General features: G+C 44.1%; 1 protein-coding gene across 2 annotated transcripts in view; it reads right to left on the bottom strand.

The window, feature by feature from the left end:
• The window catches only part of DDX43 (DEAD-box helicase 43), a 1,041,849-nt gene extending 1,019,091 nt beyond the window's left edge, over positions 1 to 22,758 (bottom strand). For both annotated transcript variants that reach the window (XM_085610941.1, XM_085610942.1), the window contains exon 1: positions 22,286 to 22,758. In XM_085610941.1, coding sequence (XP_085467067.1) covers positions 22,286 to 22,622 — 337 coding nt within the window. In that variant the 5' untranslated portion in view covers positions 22,623 to 22,758. The remainder of the gene's footprint in view (positions 1 to 22,285) is intronic.
• Positions 22,759 to 26,343: the final 3,585 nt, after the last annotated feature.

Raw genomic sequence — 26,343 nt, 5'->3', positions numbered from 1 at the left:
TAGCGTTTCAACGCTCCCCAGTACTATTTGACTTTGAGGTATTTTTCGGCCTCATTTACATTTGCGGTGTCCCTCCCTGTTGGAGAGAGACGTGTTTGTGGTCTCATGCAGGTAGCAGGGATACCGGGCCTATTCCGCATCATTGCCATGTTTTCCTGCATCATTTAAACAGTGCGGTGTTCCTCCCTGTTGGAGAGACACACGTTTTTGGTCTCATGGAGGTAGCAGGAATACCTGCTTGTTTTGGAAACATTTAAACATTTGTTCTTGGACCTTTAAAGTGCTCAGACAAGAATGGCACGGTCTCGCGCTAAATGTTATGTGTTTGTTCGTTTATTGTGTGTATGCTAGCTAACAAACAGCAGTGTACTGTAGTACGTGATTAACATTGTGAGTTAACAGTGTTTAACCATTACAAGATATACATACATGCATATTTCACGGTTTGCCTAGTATGGCATGAACTACGTTATTTCTCTCTAATTTATATGTGTCTCTCTGCCTTCAGGCCGCACTCAATAGCAGGAGATAGTGGACGAGTCATTTGTTTGTGCATCTTACTACCCTGTGATGCCAGGCTTGGCAATAAATTAGGTGTCAAAAGGTTTATGGTTCTGGTCCTATGCTGGATAATAGGAACAGTAATAACTACAGAGGGCTCATCTGACAAGCTCATGTTCTTTTTCTTTACAGGTACTTGGATATTACAGTATTGTTTTAAATATAGTAAACAATATTCATATCTGTTATAAATAAGGTTATAATTACTGTCGTTTTAGGTCTCCTTCCCCGCTGTCCCCACCCTTTCCTTCCCTCGCTCGATCACTTCACTGATCTGTGCTATTACGGCATACAGACTTGAAGCTATCGAGAGGTGGACTATTTTTGAGCATCGTTCGGACCCTGAGGAGTTGGTGACACGACAATAGCTCACCTCAGTGGGCTTAATTTCAATATTCTGATACTCGGATTAGTATTTGTTTATTCAGGCTAGCACTTCTGGAAGTGTCAAAACCAACCTGTTTGAGTGGTGGTGGTTTTACTTTAAACGTTCAGTACCAACCCTTAATGTTTTGGGCAACCGAACACCTGCAGGTGTCTAGGGTGGTGTGTTATGTTTCATTCAGGTACCCCAGGTATAGGCTCAGGTAGTAACCAAAGCTTTCACCCATATTTCCCCTGCCATTACACTACATAATGGTTCTTGGAACTGACCTTTCACCTAGTTACAGTACTGCTTAAATGACATTGGATGTTCTCCAAAAAATAGCCTCATTCATTATGCATGAGGATTCTTGGAATCTCAGCAGGACTACAGTCTTCTGCATAATAACTATGTATAAGGGTCATTCCTTCCGACATCCTAGTTTGACATGCAAGGTAGATCCCCTGAGAGTACCACTTTAGGTATATAAAGAAACTGAGGCAGGGAGGGGAGAATCTATTTTAGACTATGTGGTAGTGGGAAGTACCTCCTTTTTATTGAAAGATCTAAAGGTCTCTAATTCTTCCTGTAGTGACCACAAAGTACTAACTCTCACCGTAAATTTAAATTTATTTTCAATAGATCCATGGGCACTAAACGGTGAATCTTTTAGTTTTGCTAAGAAAACAGGGCAATGTCATTGGGATAACAAAGCCATCTTGGGCCTGGACAGTGTTTTAGAGGCCACTGTACAGAACTTGTCTAGTTGGAATGGAACAGAAATTGCCAGTTTTAATACATTTATGATTAAAGCGATAGAAATTGCGAAGAAGTCGAATCAAAGAAAAATTAATAAAGCAGTCCCCAGGCCCTTCCTGCCGTTTAATCTTGAAATAAATAAACTAATCAGGGAACAGTACTTGAATTACTCCTCGGAAAGATATCATAGAATATTACTTTTAAAAAGGAGGAGGACTCGGGTAAAGGTTAAGTTAAGAAAAGAGAGGGAAGGTAACATCTGGATTAAACTGAGAGAATCAGCCTTTAAAGGCCAAGTAAGAACGTTTTGGTCTCTTATCGGGGAGGGATGTGGAGCTAGATCTTAGCCACTCCCTGTTGTCATTGAGGAGCATAAATAGGTTAACTTTATTCAGGACTTATATGCAGATAATGTAACGGCAATTAAGTATATCGCACTAAAGGAAGACCCCTCATCGTATGGATCGCCATCTGAAAAATACATTGAAATGTCGATCAGGGGATGCGATCCTCCGGAGCGATGGGCCCCGACGAATTAACTATCACAGTTTTAAAACAAAATAGTTTACTGTGGAGTAAAATTATTTATCCGGTGTTTAATTATTGCTATGCAAATAAAACGGTTCACCCCTCTTGGAAGGGGAGTATATTAGTCTCCCTGTTTAAGAAAGAAGATCGGGATGCCCCACACAACTATCCTCAAATTGCACATCTTGATGCAGTGGGTAAAGTTTTTGCTAAATGCATCTTGATCCAAATTAATGATTGGGTGGATGCGGGTAAAATTTTGCCATTTGAACAAACCGGGTTTAGGACAACGCATGGAACAATTGATAACCTAACTGCGCTACAGGTAATAAACGAAAAACATGTTAAAGTTAGAGGAGGAAGAGTGTACACAGCCTTTATTGACTTCTCAACAGCATTCGATAAAGTAGATCGTCTCTTGCTGTGGAGAAAACTGTCGGACCTGGGTATGCCGACCGTCCTCTTGGAGTTAGTTCGTGCTCTTCATATAGACACGTGGTGCAGAGTCCTAATGGGAGGGAAAAGAGGTCTCTCCCAAACCATCCCTACTGCAAATGGCCTAAAACAAGGATGTTTACTTTTCTCCCTATATATATATCTGACCTTCCTCACGATTTGGTTCAAAGTGAGGGCATTGCCCCATTACTGGGGGGAAAACCGAATGCTTGTTTACTTTATGGTGACGACATATTAATATTGGATCTAACGCCTAGGGGATTAAATTGTCGTCTGCAGGCACTACATAAATTTGCAGAGACTCACTTTTTAAAAATTAATATATCTAAAAGTAAAATCATGTGCATGCACGGAAGAAAAATGTTGCAGTATGGGAATTTCGTATGGTCTGTAGGTGGCCAAAAACTGGAACTTGTAAAATCTTATGTTTTCTTGGGAGAAAAAAAAAAGGTGTGTGGCAACCTAAGTGACTAAGCCCATATAGAAAATAACATCTCTAAAGCTACTACACAGGGGAAAAGCTTGGGCTCCCTCTATAGATCTACTGGAAAAAGACACTGCACTTTTATTAGAGGTATTTCGTGCAAAAATTCCTGCTTCCCTGTTGTATGGTATTGAATTACTTGATATAGAAAAATTGTTTTTTTTTTTAAATACAACAGAAGGCAACATTTTAAGGAGCCTAGCCTCAGTCAACTCTGCTTGCCCCGTGGCTGCACTAAGGTTAGAATTTGGTTTAAGAAGTAGTTGGGTACAGAGTCTTGCAGGGATAGTGCGATGGGTTATAAGCCTGGTAAAGGGTGATCTGGCATACTAAGATTTTTAATCCAGAAAGAAATATTAGAAAGTTTAAAGAAGCAGTCATTAATTGTTAAACATTTTAGAATTGCGGTTGACTTGCTACTACTGGATGAATCCCTGCTTTTCACTCTATCGCCACATCAATTAAGGGCCACTTTGAGGCAGGCCACTTGGAAATTAAGTTTCACCAGGGATAGGGAAGCTAGTATTTTAAATAGGGGTACCCACCTGGCCATAGACTCCTGTGTGATACAAGAAGTACAGGCTTATTATCTCTTGGAACCAGCCCCATAGAGTGCGCCGTTTTTGGCTATTATTGAAGCAGGGTATGCTCCCTTTAAACAACATACTATCTAAATGGTATGGTTCTTCTCCGATTTGTAATCTGTGTAATAATTCTATTCAGGACGTTAATCAAGTGCTATTTATTTTCCCCGCTTCATTATTGTATCGGCGTAAATGGATCGGACCAATTTGCCTACAATTATCTATTCTTTCAGCCTCTGCACTAACTGATTCTATTTATGAACCACCAAATGAAATGTTTTGTCATAGGATTTTTAACTTTTTAAAGTGTTTTTTAAATTTGTACTAATGCACATTATATGAAGGATGTAATTATTAACTTTGGTTTTACCTGATGTATTATAGTATTTAGGGCATAAAGAATATTTTAACTTTTTCTATTCTATAAAATATTCTAATGTTTTGTATTTGGAGATTTTTTTATTGTCGGCTTTCGCTTATGATTGTAGAAACCTTGCTATACAAAATTTTTCATATGTTGTTGGCCTTTTAGTTTATGCGGATCTCTTTGGAGTTCCAAGATCATAAATAAATAAAACTTGAAACTTAAAGTTAGATGCAAATAACATTCCGGATGCTCAAATTCCAGGAGTGGGGGACAGAGTTATACCAAACATGGATAACAGATTAGGTTTAATACCAGCTGCACACGAAGGTCTGGGTTCTGCACATGCAGGAGTTACAGCGACCGTTTACTGAAACGCTATCGGAGGCCAGGATTAAGTAAACAGACAAAGAATTCGGTCTTAAAGTGCGACATCTGTCAGCAGATGAAGGGTTTCACCATGGCACGCCCCACGCAGACACCATTACATCAGACAAACCACTCGCTTGTGTCTATTTGGACCACTGCGGCCCCCTACAATCAGATAGGGCTTACAAGTATATCTTGGTGGCTGTGGATTCATGCTCTAGATTCCTGTGGGTTTGGCCTCAGCACTCGGCTGATGCTCAAACTGTTATAGAAGATTTGCAAGTCTTCATAAGGACATACGCAGTTGGCACATTACATTACATTCCGACTGTGACCCCGCTTTTAGCTCAAGGGCTTCCAAGGAAGCCATGGGAAGTTTGGGTGTTACACAGCGGTACTCCATCTCCATACCATCCAGGGGGAAATTAAGTTGTGGAGAGGAAAAATTCAGAACTTAAAGCAATCTATAACAGCAAGAGTATTAGGTTTGGGTGGTAGTTGGGTCAATCCCCTATATGTGGGGTCCAGAGGGCACTCAACAATACGCCAAGAGGTTCCCTAGAAGGTGTCACTCCTTACAAAGTCCTTTTTGGGACGAGAATATGGGTACCTGATCTCGATTATGAAAGCACAGTGGCGGATGAAAAACATTTTGACATCAATAAACATTTGGCTGTTTTACAGAACCTCGATGAATTCTGGCACTACAAAGCGACATGCAAGTAAAACACACAGCCACAGGGGAAGTCAAATCTGTCACGGAAAAATTTGCCTGGATCCCAAAAGTCGGGGATCTGGACAGAGAACAGATTGTGGACAAGAAAGAATTTGGGCCATCATATAGAAAGCCTGTACCTGTCCTGGCTGTCGAAGGAACAAGAACAGTACTTCTTCCGCCTTCCTCCCAGTAAAAAAGAAAATAGATTGGTCTCCATCAATCTGATCAAACCACACTATGTGGCAGATACTGAATAGTAGGCCAGGTGGGCTCCTGGGTAGCCGACGCTCTCCTCTCGCTACCATACAGGAAGTTCAGATAAAAAGACTCATAACATTTGAAGAGTCACCAATACAAAGTAATGGACTTACCAACAATAAAATGGAACTCCTTCATATTGAAACAGAACATCAAAACACAAATGAAAGACATATCAATTCGGCCTACCACCGATATCTACATAAATATGCCTCTACAAGACTCGTCTGCCAGTGCAGCAAAACCTGCTGAGCTACCAAAAATAGATCGAACTGCATACGGCTACTTCATCAATTTTGATACCTTATCTCTTGATCCCAGTGAACCTGAAACAATGCCAGCTCCAGTTTCCCGTAAACAACAACTTCATGACTTCTACATTTTTCTGAAAAAGACTTACCTAGTCTCATCATGGCTACAGCTCTGGATAATAACTGGAATACTGTTTTTTCTATTCTGGATTGGCCTAGTGACCGTCTTTTGCTTACTCATGAATGGAAACTATCTCCCAGAACACTCTGCGGTATCCAAATGTGACCATGGTGCTGAAACCTCATACGACATCTCATCATGAACAAAGAGACCTTTCCTTTAGGGGAGAGGTGTGGCGCTGCGGCCAGGGCGACTGACGCTGGAATCTGGGGATCACGGTTCGATTCCTGGCGCCGGCAGCAGATTAGCCCAGCACCATGTGACTCTGGGCATAGCTTGTTTAATCTTCCCGACGGCCCCCAGCACCTGGAGACCCTTACGGGTGATTGTTCGCGCTTTACAAATGTGGATTATTATCCTTTGTGAACATTACAGCTGTTCCAATTCCTGATGGTATAGTTTGGGACAGAGTTTCATATGATGTATGTGGTCCCACTGAACTTATGAAAATACCGAATGTATTTAAAATCTCTTTAACCCCTTCGCTGCTAGGCCTTTCCCCCCCCCCCCCCCCTGTGCGAAGCCTTTTTTTGGGGCTATTTGGGGTAGTTCACGCTTAGGCCCCTGTAACTTTTTGACCACATAAGGTATCCACGCCAAATTTGCTTCCTTTTCTTCCAACATCCTGGGGATTCTAAAGGTACCCAGGGTTTCTGGATTCCCCTGGAGGGGACATAATAAAGCAAAATGTTGTTTTTTGGGGGGAAAAATGGGAAAGAAGTGCTGCAAATGAAAGTGTCTGGGTTTTTCCCCTACAAATGGTATCAAAAAAGGGTTTGTGGGGCTGAAATCACCATTTTCTTAGCTTTTCGAGAATGACAGACTTTTGTCAGAAAAACTAAAATTTTTACACAGTTTTGACATTTTTCTGGGACATAGCCTATTTTTGCTATTTTTTGTGCTTTCAACCTCCTTCCAGTTAATGGTAGACATGGGTATGAAAGCAATAATGGATCCTGGTAAGCTATACATTTTTTAAAAGTAGACAACATTTTGAATTCAGCAAGGAGTCATTTGTGTAGATCATTCTAGGTTTCTTTATAGAAACTAACAGTTAAATATAGGAAAAATTGAAAATTAGTTGAAAAAAAACCAGCCTTTTGTGTCAACGTTTTCACCTGTAACTTCTTCTAATTATGAAACCTCTTTGAAAGCAATATACCGTTACATCCGCTGGACCTTACTGGTTGTGGGGATATATAGGACTTGTAGGTTCACCAAGAACCCGACGAACCTAGAACCAAAAACGAAGCAGCAACTTGCAATGGTTTTTTATTATGTACCGGGTATATAGCAATTATTCTGGTAAAATGTATACATGGAAAAATCGGTATGAAAGACACCTATGTATTTCTTAAATGGGAACAAAATATAGAGTTTAGAAACAGTAGATATTTGCACATTTCCGAAATTGGGAATACTCATACAAGCATGAGAATTATTAATCATTTTTCAAAATCACTTCTTTTTTACACATTGTCTTTCATTTGGAAGGCAGAAATGCATCGAAAGTCAATAGGTAATAACAGTTGCTTTACAAATGTGAATTACCCTAAGTCTCCAGATAAAAATGGCACCTCACTTGTGTGGGTAGTCATAGTGCCCACGACAGAAAACGGCTCAAAACGCAATGTGAACACGCCACGTTTTCACAACGAAAAATTACCCTTTTTTTGCAAAGTGCCTAGCTGTAGTTTTTTAACCCTAGCTCTGCCGGCACCTAGGGAAACCTAGCAAACCTATACATTTTTTAAAACTAGACACCCAGGTAATCCAGGATAGGGTGGCTTGACTGGCTTTCACCAGGTTCTGTTACCCAGAATCCCTTGCAAACCAAAACAAATGTTTTTTTAAAAAAAAAATAAAAAAAACATTTTCCTCACATTTCTGTGGTGGAAGGTTCTGGAATCTGCGTGGATCCACAAATGTCCACCCACCCCGCGTTTCCCAAAGTCTTCCGAGAAAAATGGTACCTCACTTGCGTGGATAGGCCTAGTGCCTGCGACAGGAAACGGCGCAAAACGCAACGTGGACACACAACAATTTCACAGTGAAAAATGACCCTTTTTTTGGCAAAGTGCCTAGCTGTAGTTTTCGAACCCTAGCTCAGTCGGCACCTAGGGAAACCTAGAAAACCTACACATTTTTGAAAACAAGACACCCAGGGGAATCTAGGATAGGGTGGCTTGACTGGCTTTCACCAGGTTCTGTTACCCAGAATCCCTTGCAAACCAAAACAAATGTTTTTTTTTTTTAAAATAAAAAAAATAAAAACATTTTCCTCACATTTCTGTGGTGCAAAGTTCTGGAATCTGTGTAGATCCACAAATTTCCACCCACCCCGTGTTCCCCAAAGTCTTCCGAGAAAAATGGTACCTCACTTGTGAGGGTAGGCCTAGAGCCCGCAACAGTAAACGGCACAAAACGCAACGTGGACACACCACAATTTCACAGTGAAAAATTATCCTTTTTTGGCAAAGTGCCTAGCTGTAGTTTTTTAACCCTAGTTCTGCCGGCACCTAGGGAAACATAGCAAACCTATACATTTTTGAAAGCTAGATACCCGGGGGATTCCAGGGAGGTATGGCTGGCGTGGATTCCCCAACGTTTCATTACCCAGAATCCCCTGCAAACCTAGGGGCAAGATTCTTCCCTTTCCAACGATACCTCTCCCGTCTTTCTACGTGCTCAGGGGGCTGAGATAGCTTCCTGAACACGTAGAAAGGGAAACTGAAATGAGCCTCTTGGCTCATTTCAGTTTCACTGAAATGACGTCAGCACGACGATCGTCATTTCAGGGAAACCAGGGGGTGGGCCTCAGGAGCTGGGGAAGCTCTTCCCCAGCTCCCGAAGGTGTAAAGGGAATCCCTCTGGTGCCCGCATTGTGTTATGACAGCCGGGAGCCGTCATGAGCACACGCCCACCGTGTCTTATGACTGCACCCGGACGTCATGAGCATGGAAGGGGTTAAATGATATTACCTCCAGTACATTTTCTGGCGATTGGGATTTTGAAACTAAGTAATATGCTGTCCGATTTAGAACAATCCGCAGCATTTTCAGGCATTGAAATGTAAGAGGACACAACTGATTACGACACAATGTACTGTTACCAACATTATGGTCATCACTTTTTACATATATCCAGTATCCCACGTAATGTTTTTACATACCACCAATGGGAACATTGCCAAACACTATCGAAAGGTAGTTCATGAATGTTCGCACAGAAGTTCTTATTTTTCAGGGTTTAACACTTCGGACACAACCTCATATTACTATAAGGTTGCAACTACAACTGCACCGAAAAATACGCTACCAAACAGATTTACTCTGCATCCTTTATTTCCTAACTGTCTGAACAGGGTTTCGACTTATGGAAGGACACTATAGACATAAAATCAGTCTGGGGTTCAAAGGAATAGCAAGTTCAGGAAACAGAAGCAGTATTTCGAGCGTGCCTCATTCCACACCAGATAATATTTCTGAACAACTTTGTGCAACAGACTTCCTATCTTGGACTAGCCCACATGGTGGGAATACAGTAGATGATATCATACATACAGTCTCATACAATTCATCAGACCCCAATGGGAAGGGATGGTTAGTTTGGCCTAAAGACACAAATAGGTATCAAACAAGATTCAGGGGCATCACTGAAGGGTTTAGCACCCATAGGCTGCACTAACGCTATGTACAACGAGAATATCCGGGGGTGGTGACTTTATACAATATTGGGAAGTTAAGCCTCGACTTGCTAAAAACCTCGACACTGTCCCAGGTGAAACAACACTTATCCTTACTATCAGAAGACATGGATTTAAGGGTCTTTTTGCTGGGTCCCCGGAACCCACATCAGAAACGCTTCTTATACGCTGTCTATAATGAAATTTGGAAAGTCTCTCAACAGGAAGCTGCAGAAAGATTTCGTGAAATTGACAGAATTAACTTAGAAAAGGTTTTGGCTGTGGTTGACAATGGTATGACCACTTTAACATTCAAAATGTACTCTCTTGGCAACATTGTATCTTCTGCTATAGATATCATGGAACAGGATCTGTCCATACTACAGCACGGACAATCTCAGTTAGTTCCATTGTGTTGTTAAGCTGGACGCTACAATCCTTGCGCTCTGGTTACGTGCCTTGGCAATTTATCAACAGTACGTCCCTGTTCTCTACATACTATCTAACTAAAAAGCAGATTACAATGCACAAAGAGGAGCAAAATACACAATGCTGCGTATTGAAAAACTGGACCAATTACCTTTCACTGTGGCAGAGTTACCATCCACAGAATGGTTAATTCATGGCCATATAACGTTACCGGTCACAACTTTCCAGTTTCAGTATTGCCTAGAACAACAGGCAGGCAGGCAGGAAGAAATGGTTAAGGAATTCATCAAGGAATCTTGGGAATTGCCGTATAGATTTCGATGCAGGTATGGGGACATGGAAGTGTTTCTCAGTGGTAAAGACTGCAAGAGCTCTTTAAGTGGATCTCTCATCTGCCAGGATAGCATGATTCATGGGGCCTGTAACTGTTCAGTTGCAAACGTATCCTGTCATTTGAAAGGGTCCCGGGCTGCCATGATTAATCCAGTGTTCAGATTGCTCTCGAATGGCGAATGCTGAATGATCAAGGTTGTTGTGGGATGCTTCCGGGCATCGCATATCTTGTCACTGTACGCTCCAGGGTTACTTGTTGAATGCAAGTATTGTTTCCACCGACCCACACAGTCAGGAAGGCGCCATTATGGCCTTCTTTGAATGTTTCCTTAATGCGGTTTGATACTCTGAGCCGAATGAAAGCCATGCTTTTACAGAAAACCGAGTCCTTAACCTCCGCCCGAGAGACTTTTGATCTTCAGGTCGCAAGGTCCTCAGCTGGGATACATACACTTGTATGGACTAACTGTCCTTTCCATTTCGAAGAAATGGTACAACATATCTTTAACATGTCTCATACGAAGGGTATAGTACACCTATTTAAAACTATAGGTTCTGGACTGTTAAGCACCTTTCAGACAGTCTTCGGAGTGATTCCAGTTCTTATACACTACGTATTCTGAAGCACTTTCGGAGGACTTCCGCTAATCCTGCTACTAATAGCAGGAAACCTGATTGAAATTTTTCTAATACACAATGGACGTCCCAGTCACCAAAGAGATGGAAAAAACGCTCTTGGAGCGCCGATCCAGTGATTGCATGGTACTCCCTCTGGGCACACCACCCCTTCGGGAGCTAAGCGAGTCTTGGTTCCTATTGTTTCGACCAGTCTGGATTGACTGTGTTTTGTCTGTCCTCCGATGCCTGTTCTGCGGACAAGAATGCGTGTTGGATCTCTGTCTAACACTTCCATCAGTTGCGCCACCGGACGTGGATGCTTTACTGGACCTGTTAAAAGCCCATGTACTGCTGTGGCATGCTTCATCAGGGTCCAGATGATGAAGCATGCCACCAACTAGGTTGGTGGGTGAGGGTCTTTAATTTACATTTATCCGGGGAAGTGAACTGGCATACGCTTTTCCTCTCTCTCTCATTTGATCAACATATAAATATTGGGGCCAGACCCTAGAACTTTAGAACTCGCTGGAATCAAGGAAACTGCCAAGATGATGAGCTGAAAGAGCTGCCAGGAGGAGTACTGCCTCTTTGCTGGGTTGGCCTGCAGTTGCTGCTTCTGCCTTGGGCTTTGAAAGGACTGGACTGAAACCGCTGTTTCAGTTGCCACAGAGAAGGGAACAGCAACAGACTCCGTCGCTGGTTCCGTGTCCTGAAGGCACCACAGAGGGCACCGCAGCGTCCCGCACCGCAACACTGGTCTCACCGACGACAACCACCACCCCCGAGCTGTTGCTTGCACCATGATCTGTGGGCACCGCAACGCCTCACTTCACTTCGCCGCCCTGGTCTCACCGACAAAGTCACTGCACGCTAACCGTGACTTCCGCGACCGCATCGTGGCTTGGGGCGCCGCTCGGAAGTCACACGACGCCCCGTCCCATACCGCAGTCCAGACTGACCAACGCCAACTTTCCGCAACCGGCTCTGTCGCCTGCACCGTGATCTGTCAGCATCGCAACGAGCACCGCCTTTACTCCACACCGGAGCCCTGGTCCCACCGACGCCGCTGGACAACTGTCACCGAGCCACTGCCGGCACCGCACCGCTCCACTTAACACAGCAACAGTTGCCACGACTGGCCCGCACCCACGTGTCAGCATCAACACAAAAGGTACTGTTTACGAGTCTGTTGACACCCCTGACCGACGCGGTCAGACGGAACTGTTGGAATCTTTGCACAGCACAGCATCGGACGGAGCTACCGACTTGAAGGAACTGTGTTTTTCAAGAATTCTTGCAAAGTGCATATTTTAAAAATACTTTGTTGGATTGTTGTCGTTTTGGTCTTGTTTTGGATATATAAAAATATTGGATATTTTTCTAAGCTGGTGTGGTGTCCTTTTGTAGTGTTTTCACTGTATTACTGTTGGTTATGTGCACATGCTTTACACACTGCCTCTGAGATAAGCCTGACTGCTCGTGCCAAGCTACCAAGAGGTTATTTTAGGAGTGTAACTACCTTACCCTGACTAGGAAGAGGGGTCCCTACTTGAACAAAGGTACAAACCCGTGTCAACTAGAGACCAACTAGAGACCCCCAGAGTCTAGTGGATGTAATGGTATATTGCTTTTTGTTTTTAATTTCTGCCATTGTGACAAAAAGTTACAGATTACAACGTTAAGACAAACTGACATTTTTCCTACTCATTTTCAATATTGTTGTTTATTTCAACAGTTAGTTTCACTGGGAAAACATTGAAGGATCTACACGTGACCTCTTGCTAAATTCAAACGTTTGTTTACATTTCGAAAATCTACAGCTTTTCTGGATCACCCATGTCTTTTGCACTGGTTTCCACCACAAAATGGAAACAGATTGAAAGCATCAAAAATATGAAAAATTGGCTTCCTATTTTCTCTGTCCCCTCCAGAGAAATCCACAAACACTGGTTACCTTTAGAGTCCCCAGCATACTGGAGTAAAAAAAAAAAACGAACGCAAACTTGTGGATATCGTATGTGGACATAAAATTGAGACCTAAGCGCAGACTACCCCATATAACCAAAAAAGGGCTCAGCACTTTGGGGGGTGGCCAGAAGTTCATGTGTTATCTGTCAAAAACCATTGATGCCCCTTTATTGGTCTTCACCTCCCTAAAAAATAGAAAGAAAAAGAGAAAGAATGCAACAACACTAGTCTGGACAACAGATGTAGGGATAGAACACTGAGGAGGAAGGATCCTAAATATGTGAGGAGGACCTCATAGATTGTAGGCTATTTCAATAGGCATGCTATATCCAAAAGACTAGTACCAGTCTTGAACTTGATGGGATTAAGTTGGGAAACAATTTATGGGCTGAAAAAATGTGTAGTCAGAAAAATAAAATGGGGAAAAACACCTTAACGCTAGTTAATAAAACACATCTGCAGGGTGCTGCCTATAACTCATGATGAGGAACACAAAATAGTGATGCTGGAATGTCAGAATTAATCTCAGCCACTGGAATATACTTGGATCAGCATCCCTCTCTTTAGCCCAGTATGCCACAACAGATAGGAACCAGCCATATGCAAATCCGAATTGGCCCTGCTCAAATGCAAACAGTCCAGTGTGAACTATCTGGTGAGCTCCTTTCAGAACCTGAACAGAAGCAATTCCAGACCAGTTTTGCCCTATTTAGGGCTCATTGGTAGGGTGTAGTTCGGTTCCAGTAGCAGATTGAGCATGGGACCGACATTTGGGCATGTCTGTTGTACTTAGGGCGCCCCACTGAGGAATGCAAAAAGGTGATGGGTAGAATTATTAATCTAATTACAATCACTGGTAATTAATTGGGTGGGTCTGCATCTCAGTCCATTGTTTTTGCCCACCATGCCACCTCAGACAGAAACTATCCATATGCAAATCGACCTTGGTCCTGCTTCAACAGAACAGTCCAGCCTGAACTTCCAGGGCATTAATGTTGTTACAGTTATAACCCATATATCACAACCTAGTTTGTATTTCTTGTTTTTTCTGTTTGTACACCAAAACACAACTCTCTATCATTTTTAAGTAGTTCAGTTACCTATGAAATCACTCACATTCAGTACCAAAAAAGAAGGAAGAAATTCAAGGCAAACACTGCCCTTTTCCTCAGAAAGAGCCAGTGTCATCCACTACTGTCCTTAAAAAAATGCATAAACACTGGCCATCCTTTTGTAAACCCAAACTATCAGAAAAGACTACTTAGTCTCCCTCATCAGTGAAATCTTATATCCCATACAGTTCACCTGTTAAAGTTAATATGACTTATACAGCGCATGAATCACCCCTGAAGGGGTATTTCGGCATTAAGGAAAGGTACCGTCAAAACACCACCCCTAAAAAAGCGCCGTCTTAAGAGATTTCCTAAAACTGACAAAGTCAGAACAAGTTCGGACATAGAGTGGCAGATTGGTCCAGAAAAAAACAGCGCCAAGTAGGAGAAAGACCATCCCCCCACATCTCGTAAAGTGAATTTGGGGAACGTAAGTTCCTGGGAGAGCAGTAGAGTAAAAAATTAGCTAGCATTCGCGCCAAGAATTTTCAATTCTATTAAGGACACGGAGGCGAGGATTATGCTTCTCTTTCTTATTTATTGCTACTCACAGTAGCCAATGAAAACTTTTATTGTGTAAAAACAAACTACATTTCCCATGATGCATGCACCACATCACTTCCTGCAATGCCCCATAAGAGCCAGCAATACCGGAACCTGTCCTCTTTCTTTGCTTCGAACATCAAAGTCCAATAATATAAACAAAAGTCCAACAACAGCTTCCAACGTGGAAGAACCAGACCAGCTCGGAGGAACGTCAACTTCAAGCAGGATTACGTCTAATCCATCTTCTTGACGGATCCTGAAAAAATCAGAGATAGAACAACCCGTAACCTCTGTGTAACCAGAATACATATGCGAACGGGTGGGCAAGAATTACAATACTGTAATTAAACCGGGTGGGATAATCCTCGCCTCCGTGTCCTTAATAGAATTGAAAATTCTTGGCGCGAATGCTAGCTAATTTTTTATTCTATTACAGGACCGGAGGCTTCGTATTATGCTAGTTTAACGCTGATTAAAAACCACAGAGGATATGTCACCCACCGGTTTATAATAAAACTGTTTAAATGTTGACTCAGATGACCAATCCGCAGAATGCATGATAACTTGAACAGTAGAACCCAACATGAAGGTCTTAGAGGCCATACATAGCGCCTCAAACAGAATGTGCACCAAAGACTTGAGTATCAATATTTCAGCTTGGGTGGATTAGCTACTCTGATACCCTTTAAGAGTTTGCATATTAGGGGATGCATTTCGACAGGTTTGCCCTCAATCGGAGAGTGGCCCGCCGATATGGCTGAACGGAAATTATTAACAGAACGATATGCTAAACCCTCAGACGCTTTTTCGGACAGGAAGTTTACAATGAAGGGTAATTCTGCCCCCACGGGATCCACATGCTGTCCCATGCACCAACGAACCCAGCACCCCCAGGCTGAAGAATATCGTTTCCTGGTAGAGGGGGCCCACGCTTGGTTGATGAAGCCTGAAGCTTGTTCCGAAAACCCTGGCATTTGCCAGCGCTGCCGGAAAGTCTCCAGGCCATCAGAGACAGTTGCCCCAATAGTACCATCGGGTGCATCTCTCCATGAGGGCCCTGGAGCATCGTCGAGGACCATGGGATCCTCCTGGGGAAGTCGCAACTCGCCTCCAGCAGTAACGGGAACCAAGGCTGCGACTTCCACAAGGGAGTCACCAATATCACCTCCGCCTTCTGGCGCATCACATGTGTGAACACGCGAGGAATGAGAATGAAGGGTGGAAACGCATAATTCAAAGTCGGAGTCCAATCCTGTGCAAAGGCATCCGTCGCTAGAGCTAATGGGTCCGGCCTCCAGCTGAAAACTTTGTCATTTGGCGATTCAGTCTGGAGGCAAACAGGTCGATCTCGCAAAGACCCCATATCTCCTGCAACCACTGAACCACCTGTGGGAGAAGTTGCCAGTCGCTGTAGTCCTTGAGGTGGCGCGAGTTCCAATCCGCCACTACATTCGACTGACCCGGAATGTATTCGGCTATGACCGAAATCTGATGACTCATGCAATAATGCCAAAAGTCCTTCGCTATCTCTACCAGCATTGAGGACCTCGTGCCCCCCAGTTTGTTGATGTACCGTACCGCCGATATGTTGTCCATCCGAAGAAGGATGCAACATGAGACCTGTCTGGGAGATAGGGTCCTGATCGCAAATGACCCTGCAAGGAGTTCTAGGCAATTTATGTGTAGATTTAACTCGTCTAGAGACCAACTGCCCCCTGAGGAAATATTTCCGCAGCGCGCTCCCCAGCCCCAACGACTGCCGTCGGATTCTATGACCACTTCTGGTAGGGAGCCGAAAATTGCTCTGCCGTTCCACGCGGGCAAGCCACCACTGTATCTCTTCCCGCACTTCCGGGGAAAGAGGAACTAAGTCCGTGTAGTAAAGACCCTTCTGCAAGTGTTGAATTTTGAGTCGCTGAAGGGCCCTGTAGTGTGGGGGTCCCGGAAATATTGCTTGAATGGACGACGCAAGAAGTCCCACTATCCGGGTAATCATCCTGAGAGAAACCATTTGCTTGGCTAACAGGGAGCGAAGCTCCTTTTTGATATCCCGAAGTTTGGAACGTGGAAGACTGAGCTGGGCCGTCTGAGAATTTATGACGAACCCCAAAAAGTCTATCGTCTGCGTGGGGCACAGAACCAACTTGGGTTCGTTGATCACAAACCCCAGGTTCTGCAAGATATGAATGGTCATGCGCAAGTGCTGAACTGCCACCGTCGGGGACTGCGCCATGGTGAGCATGTCTAGATCGACAATCATGCAAACCCCTTGTTCCCTGAGGCAAGCTACTACAGGTTTCAGAACCTTGGTGAAGCACCACGGTGCTGAGGAAAGTGCGAAAGGAAGGACCAAATATTCGTACCACCGGTTCCGCCATTGAAATTGAAGGAATCGACGATGTGGACGAAATATGGGGACGGACAAATAGGCGTCCTTCAGGTCCAGATGGACCAACCAGTCCCCCTGCTTCAGGAGGTCTGGCAACAGATGGATGCCCTCCATCTAGAAGTGCTTGTAAGTCATATACTGATTGAAATCTTTCAAATTGAGTACCAACCTGTAACCACCGCCTTTCTTCTGCACCAGAAAAATATTGCTGCAGAAACCGCGAGGGCCCTCGTCGCAAGGTCCTATTTCGTGTTTCTGCAGCAATCCTTCTAATTCTGAATCTATGAAATCGCACTCTATTCGGGAAAAATAAAGCTGTCTGGGCCGATGAACCTGATAGGGAGTCTGGAAGAAGTCTAGATGAAACCCCTGAACTGTCTGCAAAACCCAGGCATCCTGCGATAGTTGAACCCAATTGTGATAAAACTGCTAAATACGTCCCCCCAAGGGAAGAAGGAATAAGACTGGAGCGCTCACCTGAAGACTCGGTGTTCTGGAATCCACCACGATAGGAGCCTTTATTAAAACGTCGCTTGTTGAAGCGCTGCCTGGTGGGGTAGAAGGTGCCACCGCGGGTAGAGTCCCACTCTCCCCTGCCGCGACCGAAGTCTCCTCGCTGAGGACCTTGGGAAAAGTGACGGCCAAATGAGCGTCCCCGGCCTCGTCCGGCCCTGTTGAAAACCCCAGCTTGAAACACACGTTTGATTCCTGCCTGTGCTTTATCCAGGGTCGTAAACGTGCCCACGTACTTGGCCACATCCTTGACGAAACGATCCCCAAAGAGGTATCCGTCCGCCAATGGCCCAGGTTCTGCCGCTGCCAACTCAGTTAGATTAGAGTCCATGCGCATGAGTATGGACTTTCGTCGTTCCATGGAAATTACGCAGTTGGCATTATCCAAAAGGCAGATGGCCCGCAGGGTCCAGCCCGCCCACACATGGGAGTCAATGGTGGTTCCCGATTCTTGTGCCTCCAGAACCATCTCCAAGATCTTGGCCAAAGGGCCGACAACATCAAGAAGCTTGTCTTGACACCCTCGCCAGACGCGATCTATACCCTTCTTTGGGTCCTTAGCGAACTTTTTTAGGAAAGTTAAAAGGCTGGAGTCAATTTCAGGCGTTTCGGCCACCTTGTTCGAGAGATCCGGTCGGGGACATTCAGACCGCAGCCTGTTGCGCATCTCTTTGTCGAAACGTTTGCGCAAATTTTCATGCAGGTACGCCGCCACCTCTGGGGCGGGCAGCCAGTCAGATGACATGGGATGAACAATGTCAGAGGGGTTAAACGTAAAAGGAGTAGGGGTCGTCTGTGGAGTTTCCACATTCTTGGCCTTGCTTGTTTTCTTCTTAGGAGGGGAATCATCTGGGGTGTCAGAGTCGGTGGAACAGGGATCCCTATCAGTATCCTCAACCTTCTCTCTTTCCGTATCAGGGCGCGGAAGTGAAGAGTAAGAGGCAGAATGAGGCCAGGGCTTAGGCTGTGGGCCTTCTGACGGAACCCCTGTCGGGGTAGTGAAGCCATGATGCCTCGCAAACCTCTCCAATTGCCTGGTAATAGGCTTCAAAGCAGTAGCCAACGCCTGCCGCACAGTTCCCAGAACTGCCTTCTCCAGGGCCTTGTTGACCGACACCTGTACGGAAGCGTCCAGGGCCTCAACAATATTTTCTTCAATGGAAGGTGTAGCTACTTCCTCCTCATATAAGGTATCATCCTCCTCATAGTGCACCCAATTTTCCATTGTGGAGCCAAATTTATAAACGTACTTGCTCATAAAGGCAACAGTAAGGAGGAGTAAAAGGGGGGGAGCCAACCCACAGCACAGGTACCTAGCACCTCAGCAAAAGCTGTGTCTCAATTATTGCAGCCCACAGGGCGTAGTGGAGCCAAAGAGCAAAGAAATCCAAGGAGGTGTGCTCCCTCCAGGCCCAGATCGTTTTTGCAGCCAGCCATACGTAAAGCAGTGCTCTCTAGGAAAATCCCAGGTTGGAATGGCAAAAACGAAAGAAAAACGACAGAAAACCGGGCAGTAACGACGTGCGTAGCCGAAATCCTACCAAAATAGCCCAATTGGGCTACGCACGTGGGAACGTAACCAAAAGTAAAAGTGACTGGCTCCAAGCGCACCGGCATATGAGGGGAGCCTCCGCGCTAGATTAAACGTTCAATTTCACCCGGTCGAAGGCGGGGCGGTACCGTGCACACTCTCCGCTGATGAAGCGCTAAAAGAGCTGGGAGTTCTCAGGCAGTGCGGCAGAGCGCCGCGTTAACACACCAATCGGCGCGATGCACACCATCAACTAACGCCGTAACCAAAGATCTCGGGCTAAAGACCCGCCAAAACATTACCGCTCCCAGCGGGAGCCCCACAGCGCCAAAGGCGCGAAACCTGAACCGCCTGCGCGGCGTTTACGGAAGGCAATATCCAACATACATTTTACAGTTATTTACCGCAAAGCGGCATTTAGTTAGGTATTAACACAAGGAATAACAATGCGCCGCTTGAGCATTAATAAATCACCAAACATTAAATATCACAAATTAGCGATGTAAATCTCAAAGAACGATCTCAGTAACTTAACTTTCTGCGTGAGCAGCAAAGAAAGAGGACAGGTTCCGGTATTGCTGGCTCTTATGGGGCATTGCAGGAAGTGATGTGGTGCATGCATCATGGGAAATGTAGTTTGTTTGTACACAATACAAGTTTTCATTGGCTGCTGTGAGTAGCAATAAATAAGAAAGAGAAGCATAATACGAAGCCTCCGGTCCTGTAATAGAATTTGATTTTCTGAGCTCAGTAAGCAGGACTGTTGCACATTAGGGATTTATGGTCAGACAGCAGAATTTAAAATTAGACCTTTCTTGAACGGTAACCAATGTAGTGATCTAAATAAAGGTTCGGAGGCGGAGCCAGCAGGAAGACTGCAAACAAGCAGGGCTGCTGTGTTGTGGACCACTTGCTGTTTCGCTAATAAAGTCGCATTTGCAGCAGCAAGCAAGGCATTGCTGTAGTCCAATTCACCAAATCAGGGTCTGGACTAACGTTTTCCTGGATGAAGGTGGAAGAAAAGGGAAAGCTTTCTTCAGCAAAAGCAATTTGTAAAAACAACTGCTGCTGCTAATGGCAGCAACGTGGTCTTCATAGAAAGCGACTGGTCAATTTTTATGCCAAGAGTTTTGACTAACTGCTTAGGAGAGGGGGCTGAGCCAAGATTAGACTGCCACCAGTCTGGAGTTCAGAATATTTGGGCTTTGCCGCATAACAATCTCAGTTTTTAAATTGAAGGCAGTTGGTAGCCATCTAACCAGCGATGACCTTCATGCCATTAGAAAACTGCTCCGTAATTGTCTCCCCGTTGGTATCAAAGAAGTTCACCAGCATATGATATAATATTGAAACCAAAGAATATGGTTCTGTAGATGTTAAATAAAGTAGGGCTAAAACAAGAGCCCTGTGGCACCCCGTTATCAATTAACATAGTATAAGACTTAAAGATCCCTAACAAAATAGTCTGTGTTGCGTTGTTAAGGAAATCTTGAAACCACTGCAAGGCACAACCAGAAATGCCAATCTCATACAGCCTTTTAATCATCCTTGAATGAGACACAGTATTATAGGCAGCTGATAGGTCTAATAATACCAGCATGGTAGGGGTGCCTTTGTCTAGAGAAGGTCGAATGAAGTCTGAGACAGCAACCAAGGCGGTCTTCATACTATGCGCTGCCCTAAATCTCAATTGAGATGGGTCGAGAATCTTATTGGCTTCTAAGTAGGCTTAAAGTTGTGTATTTATTAGGCCCTCCAAATATTTGCCTAAAAGCTGAAGCAGTGATATAGGATGATAATTAGCCAAATTCATGGAGTCAACATTGGTCTTTTTTGTATAGGAACAGCCTGTGTTGACTTCCCAAGCACAGGGAATGCTTCCTGTATCAGTGGGTAGTTTAAACATCTTCTGACACAGAATGACCACCTGCAACGACACCCTATGCCCTCGAAACTGCAGCATTTCTATGCAAATTATAACATTCGGAATAAAGCTTTAAGTCAAAGACTAAGTCATTAGGGAACCACCACCTGCCTACACTCTATACCCTGCACAATATCAAAAGCCTGGCATTTAAAATTAAACCATTTAATATCTACTCTCAAAATGTGTCACCAATATGCCAGCATCTTGGTTAAGTCATGTCTTTGGAGGCTACCTCAGTACCTTCCTAGATAATTTCATCTTAGAAGCAGACCACTTATCATATTATGGGATGATGACAAATCGTACACTCAACATAAACACTGAACATGATCTATTTAGACCTTCTCCAACTAGCAAAGCAGCCAATCAATTAAGGTGGCCACACCTCAATGATCTCAGAACTTCAGATATGGTAACTCAATTTTGATGGGCTGCACACGCAACATCTTTCAAGGGCAGCTTGTTATTATATCCGGATCACTGCTACAAAGGGTATAGTCTTTACAAAGAAGGAACTAGAAACACTAAGATGCAGTTAAAAGATAGAGGGGGCATATTAACGCGTCCAGTTAGTAGAATTAATGCGCAATGTAAATTGGGCCACGGTGTCTATTGAGACCTAAAAAAATATTACAAATTCCATACATTATAACAGAGATAAGAGAAAAAGGTGCTTCTTAATTTAAAGGACTTAACTGTGTCACCCATTCTTAATACTCAGTGTCAAAAGAGTTGGTATGGCTAATCTACTATTGAGATCACTGGCATCACAACTGTATTTATTTATTTTATTTGTAAAGTTTTATATAGCGCTGGCTAGACCCGGAGATATCAGAGCAGGGTGCCTATGAGATTATCTTAACAATGGGCATACTTATTTTCTCAGTGTTTAGTACGCGGTCACTGGAATATCACTCACTAGGAAACTATTTTCCTTTTGAAACATGATCAGAACACACCCTTCCAATCCCATATCTACTAGCATTCTCGAGTCGCTATCTTTAAAGTAAAGTTAGCAAAGGGGGTGGGTCTCTGAGATCAAACAGGGTTCGCTAGTTTTGATGGGACTCTGGGCAACGGGGATTTAAATAAATGCCCAGAAAGCCAAGAACAGATTTTATACTAATAAATGGGTACTGAAGTACTAGGACAACCGGACGTTAGCGGGGCGTTTAAACACAAAGTATACGGAGGTAAGATATGTCGCGAAATTGATGATGCATTAATTCAGAAACCTGCTAACTCTCCATTTCTAGAATATGATCATGTTTGCCGGAAGGTTGTTCCTTCGAAGTACTGGGGCCTGTAGAGCGTCTAAGCATGGGGTGAAGTATTAGTTATCCTGGAAGGCACTTACCTATCACCGTTCCTATGAAGGAGTTGTCTAGATGAAAGCAGAGCGGCTCGGGTTCACTAGATCTCCGATTTTCCCAGGCACCGCCCCCATACCTCTGCGGACTTATCCTGGAACCTGGCTCCTCCTGACCACGACACCGCCAGTTGCTCTGCTCTCCATCTCTCGCCGGCGCTACACCAGCGCCGCCGCGCCAGGATCTGCCTCCTCCTCTGCGGAACACAACAGTACGGCCTTCTACTTCGTGCGTCGCATAGGACCTCGGCCCACTTGGCTTCCACTCCTGAAGTGGCGGTTTACCCCGGGATTCATCATCACTCTCAGCCTCCCAATCAGACATAGTTCCCGTCCCGTCTCCCACAATCCTGGAAGACGACAGTTCAGGAGAAGCAACTTTTCCACGCCCAACGTGATCGCCCCGACCTTACGCCGACAAAACTCAGCAGCCAATCAGCTTACAAAGACAGGGCAATACTGAGGATTTGCTAGGGGTGTTGTAAGTGAACGCGCGAAGAAGAATCCATTATAGGAGAAACCGCAGGGGATGTTGTGGCTTTCAAGGAAGGAAAAGGTTTATTAGGATTGGCCGGTTATTGGTTTGACATTTATCACACTAAATTAATTCCTATCTCTGAGTCTGAAATTAATGGTGCGGTGGATACCACCCAATTACGAGTTTTTGGGGAATAACATACCAAACTCTACATGTTCTTTATTCCCCCTATAAATAATGTCAAGTTCATAATTGCTATATGTGCAGTAAAAGCTGCTACTATCGCAGTCACACTGTCTTGATTAACACAAGTCTCTGTAGAAAAAATGCTTGCTTTAAACTGTCCACACAATTGGAAGTTGTTTAGTGTATGCGAAAATAGTATGTGGGGAAAAATACTGTTTAAAATGTATCAATGTTTATCACGCAACTTGTTTTGCTAGTTTTTTTTACATGGGGTAATTAAAAAGCAATTCTGAGTGGAGGCGGTCCCCTGACTTCTCGAGGTGGATGCCCAGAGCAAGGGGCGAGACCGGATGCAGTGGAGGAGGGAGCTAGCCGCCGACGCTGAGATACTCGGCGACAGATGGAGGGTGTTAGTGTTGTGTGATCATGTGCAGAAGGACGCTTGTGGTCCTAGGTGGACTCCTTACAAAGTTACATAATAAGGTCGGAGGTATTTGGGTGTGGTCATCAAAGTTTATGAAGCAGTCCCATTAACGGTTGCATGCCGAAGAAAAAGACATATTACAGAGCTCTGTGCGTGGTGTAGTCATTTTCGTGCTCCAGAGCTGGGGTGGATGCTGCAATTGGTGACGAGTAGGGGATACGTGCCTCGAAGAAAGAAAACTGCTCTCCCTGAGAGTTTGCGGAGGTCCAGTGAACTGCTCGTGCATGCCACATGAGCCCTAAGAAGCAAGCCATGGTTGGCTTATGTGGAGTCAAAGCACCGCTTTAGCTTGAAAAAGGCCCTGTAGAAGGTGAAGGCCCTACTTAGGAGTACCATCAGAAAGCCTGCCAGAAGCCTACTGGTAAGGTAAAAAGAAGAGATACCAGTGGCGGCTGGTGACATTTGAAAGTGGTGTGGTGTAAAACAATTGTGGTACTTCACTGCGGCGAGCGAGCGTAGCGATCGAGCCTGAACCACATACGGGGGGTTTGGCGGGGGTTCTCCCCTGAGAAAATTTTGAAAAAAGAGTGGGTGAATGGTGCATTTTCAAGCAAATTTGAGAAAGCTGGAAGGTGTCAACCACTCTGAGGTCTGATGGCAAGGCACCAGAGCCAGACAGCAGGCAAAGCACTGCAAACAGTATGTGTCCTTGACCAAACCAACTTAAACAGGCAGCTTGAACATGATGTCACCCCCTCTGTGGCACAATACTGCATCACTGCTAGAGAGACTCAGCATTTTGGTTTTCAGCAGGGGTCTATAGCACATCCCAGCTATTACATGTATCCCTACTTACACACATTGATTGATTCATACCGCCCTCCTGTATCCCATTACCTCTGTGCCTAACTACACCTCACAACTGATCCTTTTTTCCATACCTGCGCCTGGTGCCATTGTCTTCTCTTTTTGCAATCACAAAAGCAATCAATTTCTCTACATTCCCACAATAATCAGTATTAAAACTAAATTATCAGTTACAAAAAGACACGCTTTCATAATTATTACATAATCACAATTTATATAAGCAAAAACACAGTTCATCACATTTTTGTATAAACCACTTTAACACTCTTATTACAAGGAAAGAAGGGTAATTATAAGGTTGCTTCTTGTCAAGCAGGTTATTATGCTCAGGTTCTATAGCAGCTAGATTCTGACTTTGCTGAGCCATAAACCGTTCTGCACCTGCACCTCACCCCAAATACCACACCTCACATGTCTACCAATCCTCTGCGCTTTTTCTGTGCATGACGCTACTCTCTGGCACACACAGTTCACAAGTGATTCCAGACAGGCCCACCTTTCCAGGCTGCCCAGCATTACAACAGAGTCTGACAAAACATCAGTACAACACTTCGGTCCAAACTAGCGACAGCAAAATAACGGTCAAGATTAAATCTGCAAAGGAATATAAAGAAAACCAGCATGAAGGAGATACATTCAATTTAAATGATGTCCATATACCTAAAAGCTGTGTGGTGGGTGAGATCAAGCACGCAGGACCCGAGTAAAAATTTGAGGTATGTGAAGCAAGAAGGGTGCTACTTGTGTAAAGAAATAAGTGACTCTTTGAATTTCAGATATCAAACAATAGGATCACTGTTCATGAACTGTTACCAACAAGATTGTATTTCTCACCTTGGGAATTATCTGCTTTATGCAGAGGGACCCAAGTGTCCTTTGTGAAGAGCAGTGTCTCAATGTCTAAAAGTACAAGCAGCAGCATTCATAGGATGCGAGCGCTGCAAGCAACTCATTTGCAAGCCAAAAGGGCAGACAAATGAGTAAATGCAGCTTCAGTTTCCTGGGCTTTCTGCACTGAACACAGCCTTCGAGCTAGAGAAACAGAGGACAGACTTGTTTCACGCAGTGTAGAATGGGACAGAATATAGTTACAACAATATTGAGGGAGAAAAGTACGAAAGGTAAGTTTCTGTACATTTTCATTACCCAACTCTACTACTGCGTACCTCGTTGATTCATGTAGATGCTGAGTTAACCTCCCTCTGTGCACTTACGTTTCGATAGTCAGTTCCTCAATATTGTTTTGACGATATTCTGTCTCACCAATAATTGGTATTTGATATTGCCAGCCACAATAATTTCTTTGGGCCTCAGATGTTGAAGCGTTCCTGCTCAGATCAGGCCTCTAACAAGAAAGTGAGAGCAGGAAAGTAACTTAGCACGGCAGTCTCTCCGAAGGCAGGGCCCACTCTGATTTCAACACAGACAGTATTTGCCAAATATGCGCTCTAAAAAGTGAAACGCAAGCCGTCTGTGCACACACTGCAGAGACAACTGTAAGGAGGTCAAAGGTATTTTCTGAGAAATTTCAAAGCACATCTTGCCTTTCATCTGATCGGTTATTGTTTTATAACATGCACTGTTTGAAAAGCCAACCTTTGTTCTGCCTAACGGCAATGTGAAAACTTAAATAAATAACAAGCACTGAACTATGCCCAGGGCAGCGGCTTTAGATAACTCTTTAGATAGCACTGGTACGCACCTATATTTTAATATGCGAATCAGTCCACTCTACAACTAAACAAAAAGTAGTGCACCACAGTTATTGTGTGAAAGTATGGTCAATTAACTAACAGTGGCAACAGTCGGCAGAAAACTACGTCATGACCATATAATCCTGCCATTTCGTTAAGTTCAACAATAACACTCAGTTGATTTTATCGTTTTAAGACATCAATATTTCTGTCTTTGTATTAGGACACGCAATCGTAACACAACAGGCCACATGGCATGCATACAGCAAGGACAGCCCTTAGAAGGCAGACGGCGACACTGCATTCAGTTTGAAGCGGACCGGGCAGGTGGGTTCGGGGGGGGGATTTATATATAATAAGAAAAGTAAAACTTACCTTTCTCCGTGACCGCGCCGCC

This window comes from Triturus cristatus, chromosome 6 (assembly GCF_964204655.1).
Source record: "Triturus cristatus chromosome 6, aTriCri1.1, whole genome shotgun sequence".
Taxonomy (NCBI): Eukaryota; Metazoa; Chordata; class Amphibia; order Caudata; family Salamandridae; genus Triturus; species Triturus cristatus.
This window is presented reverse-complemented; position numbering and strand designations above follow the sequence as displayed.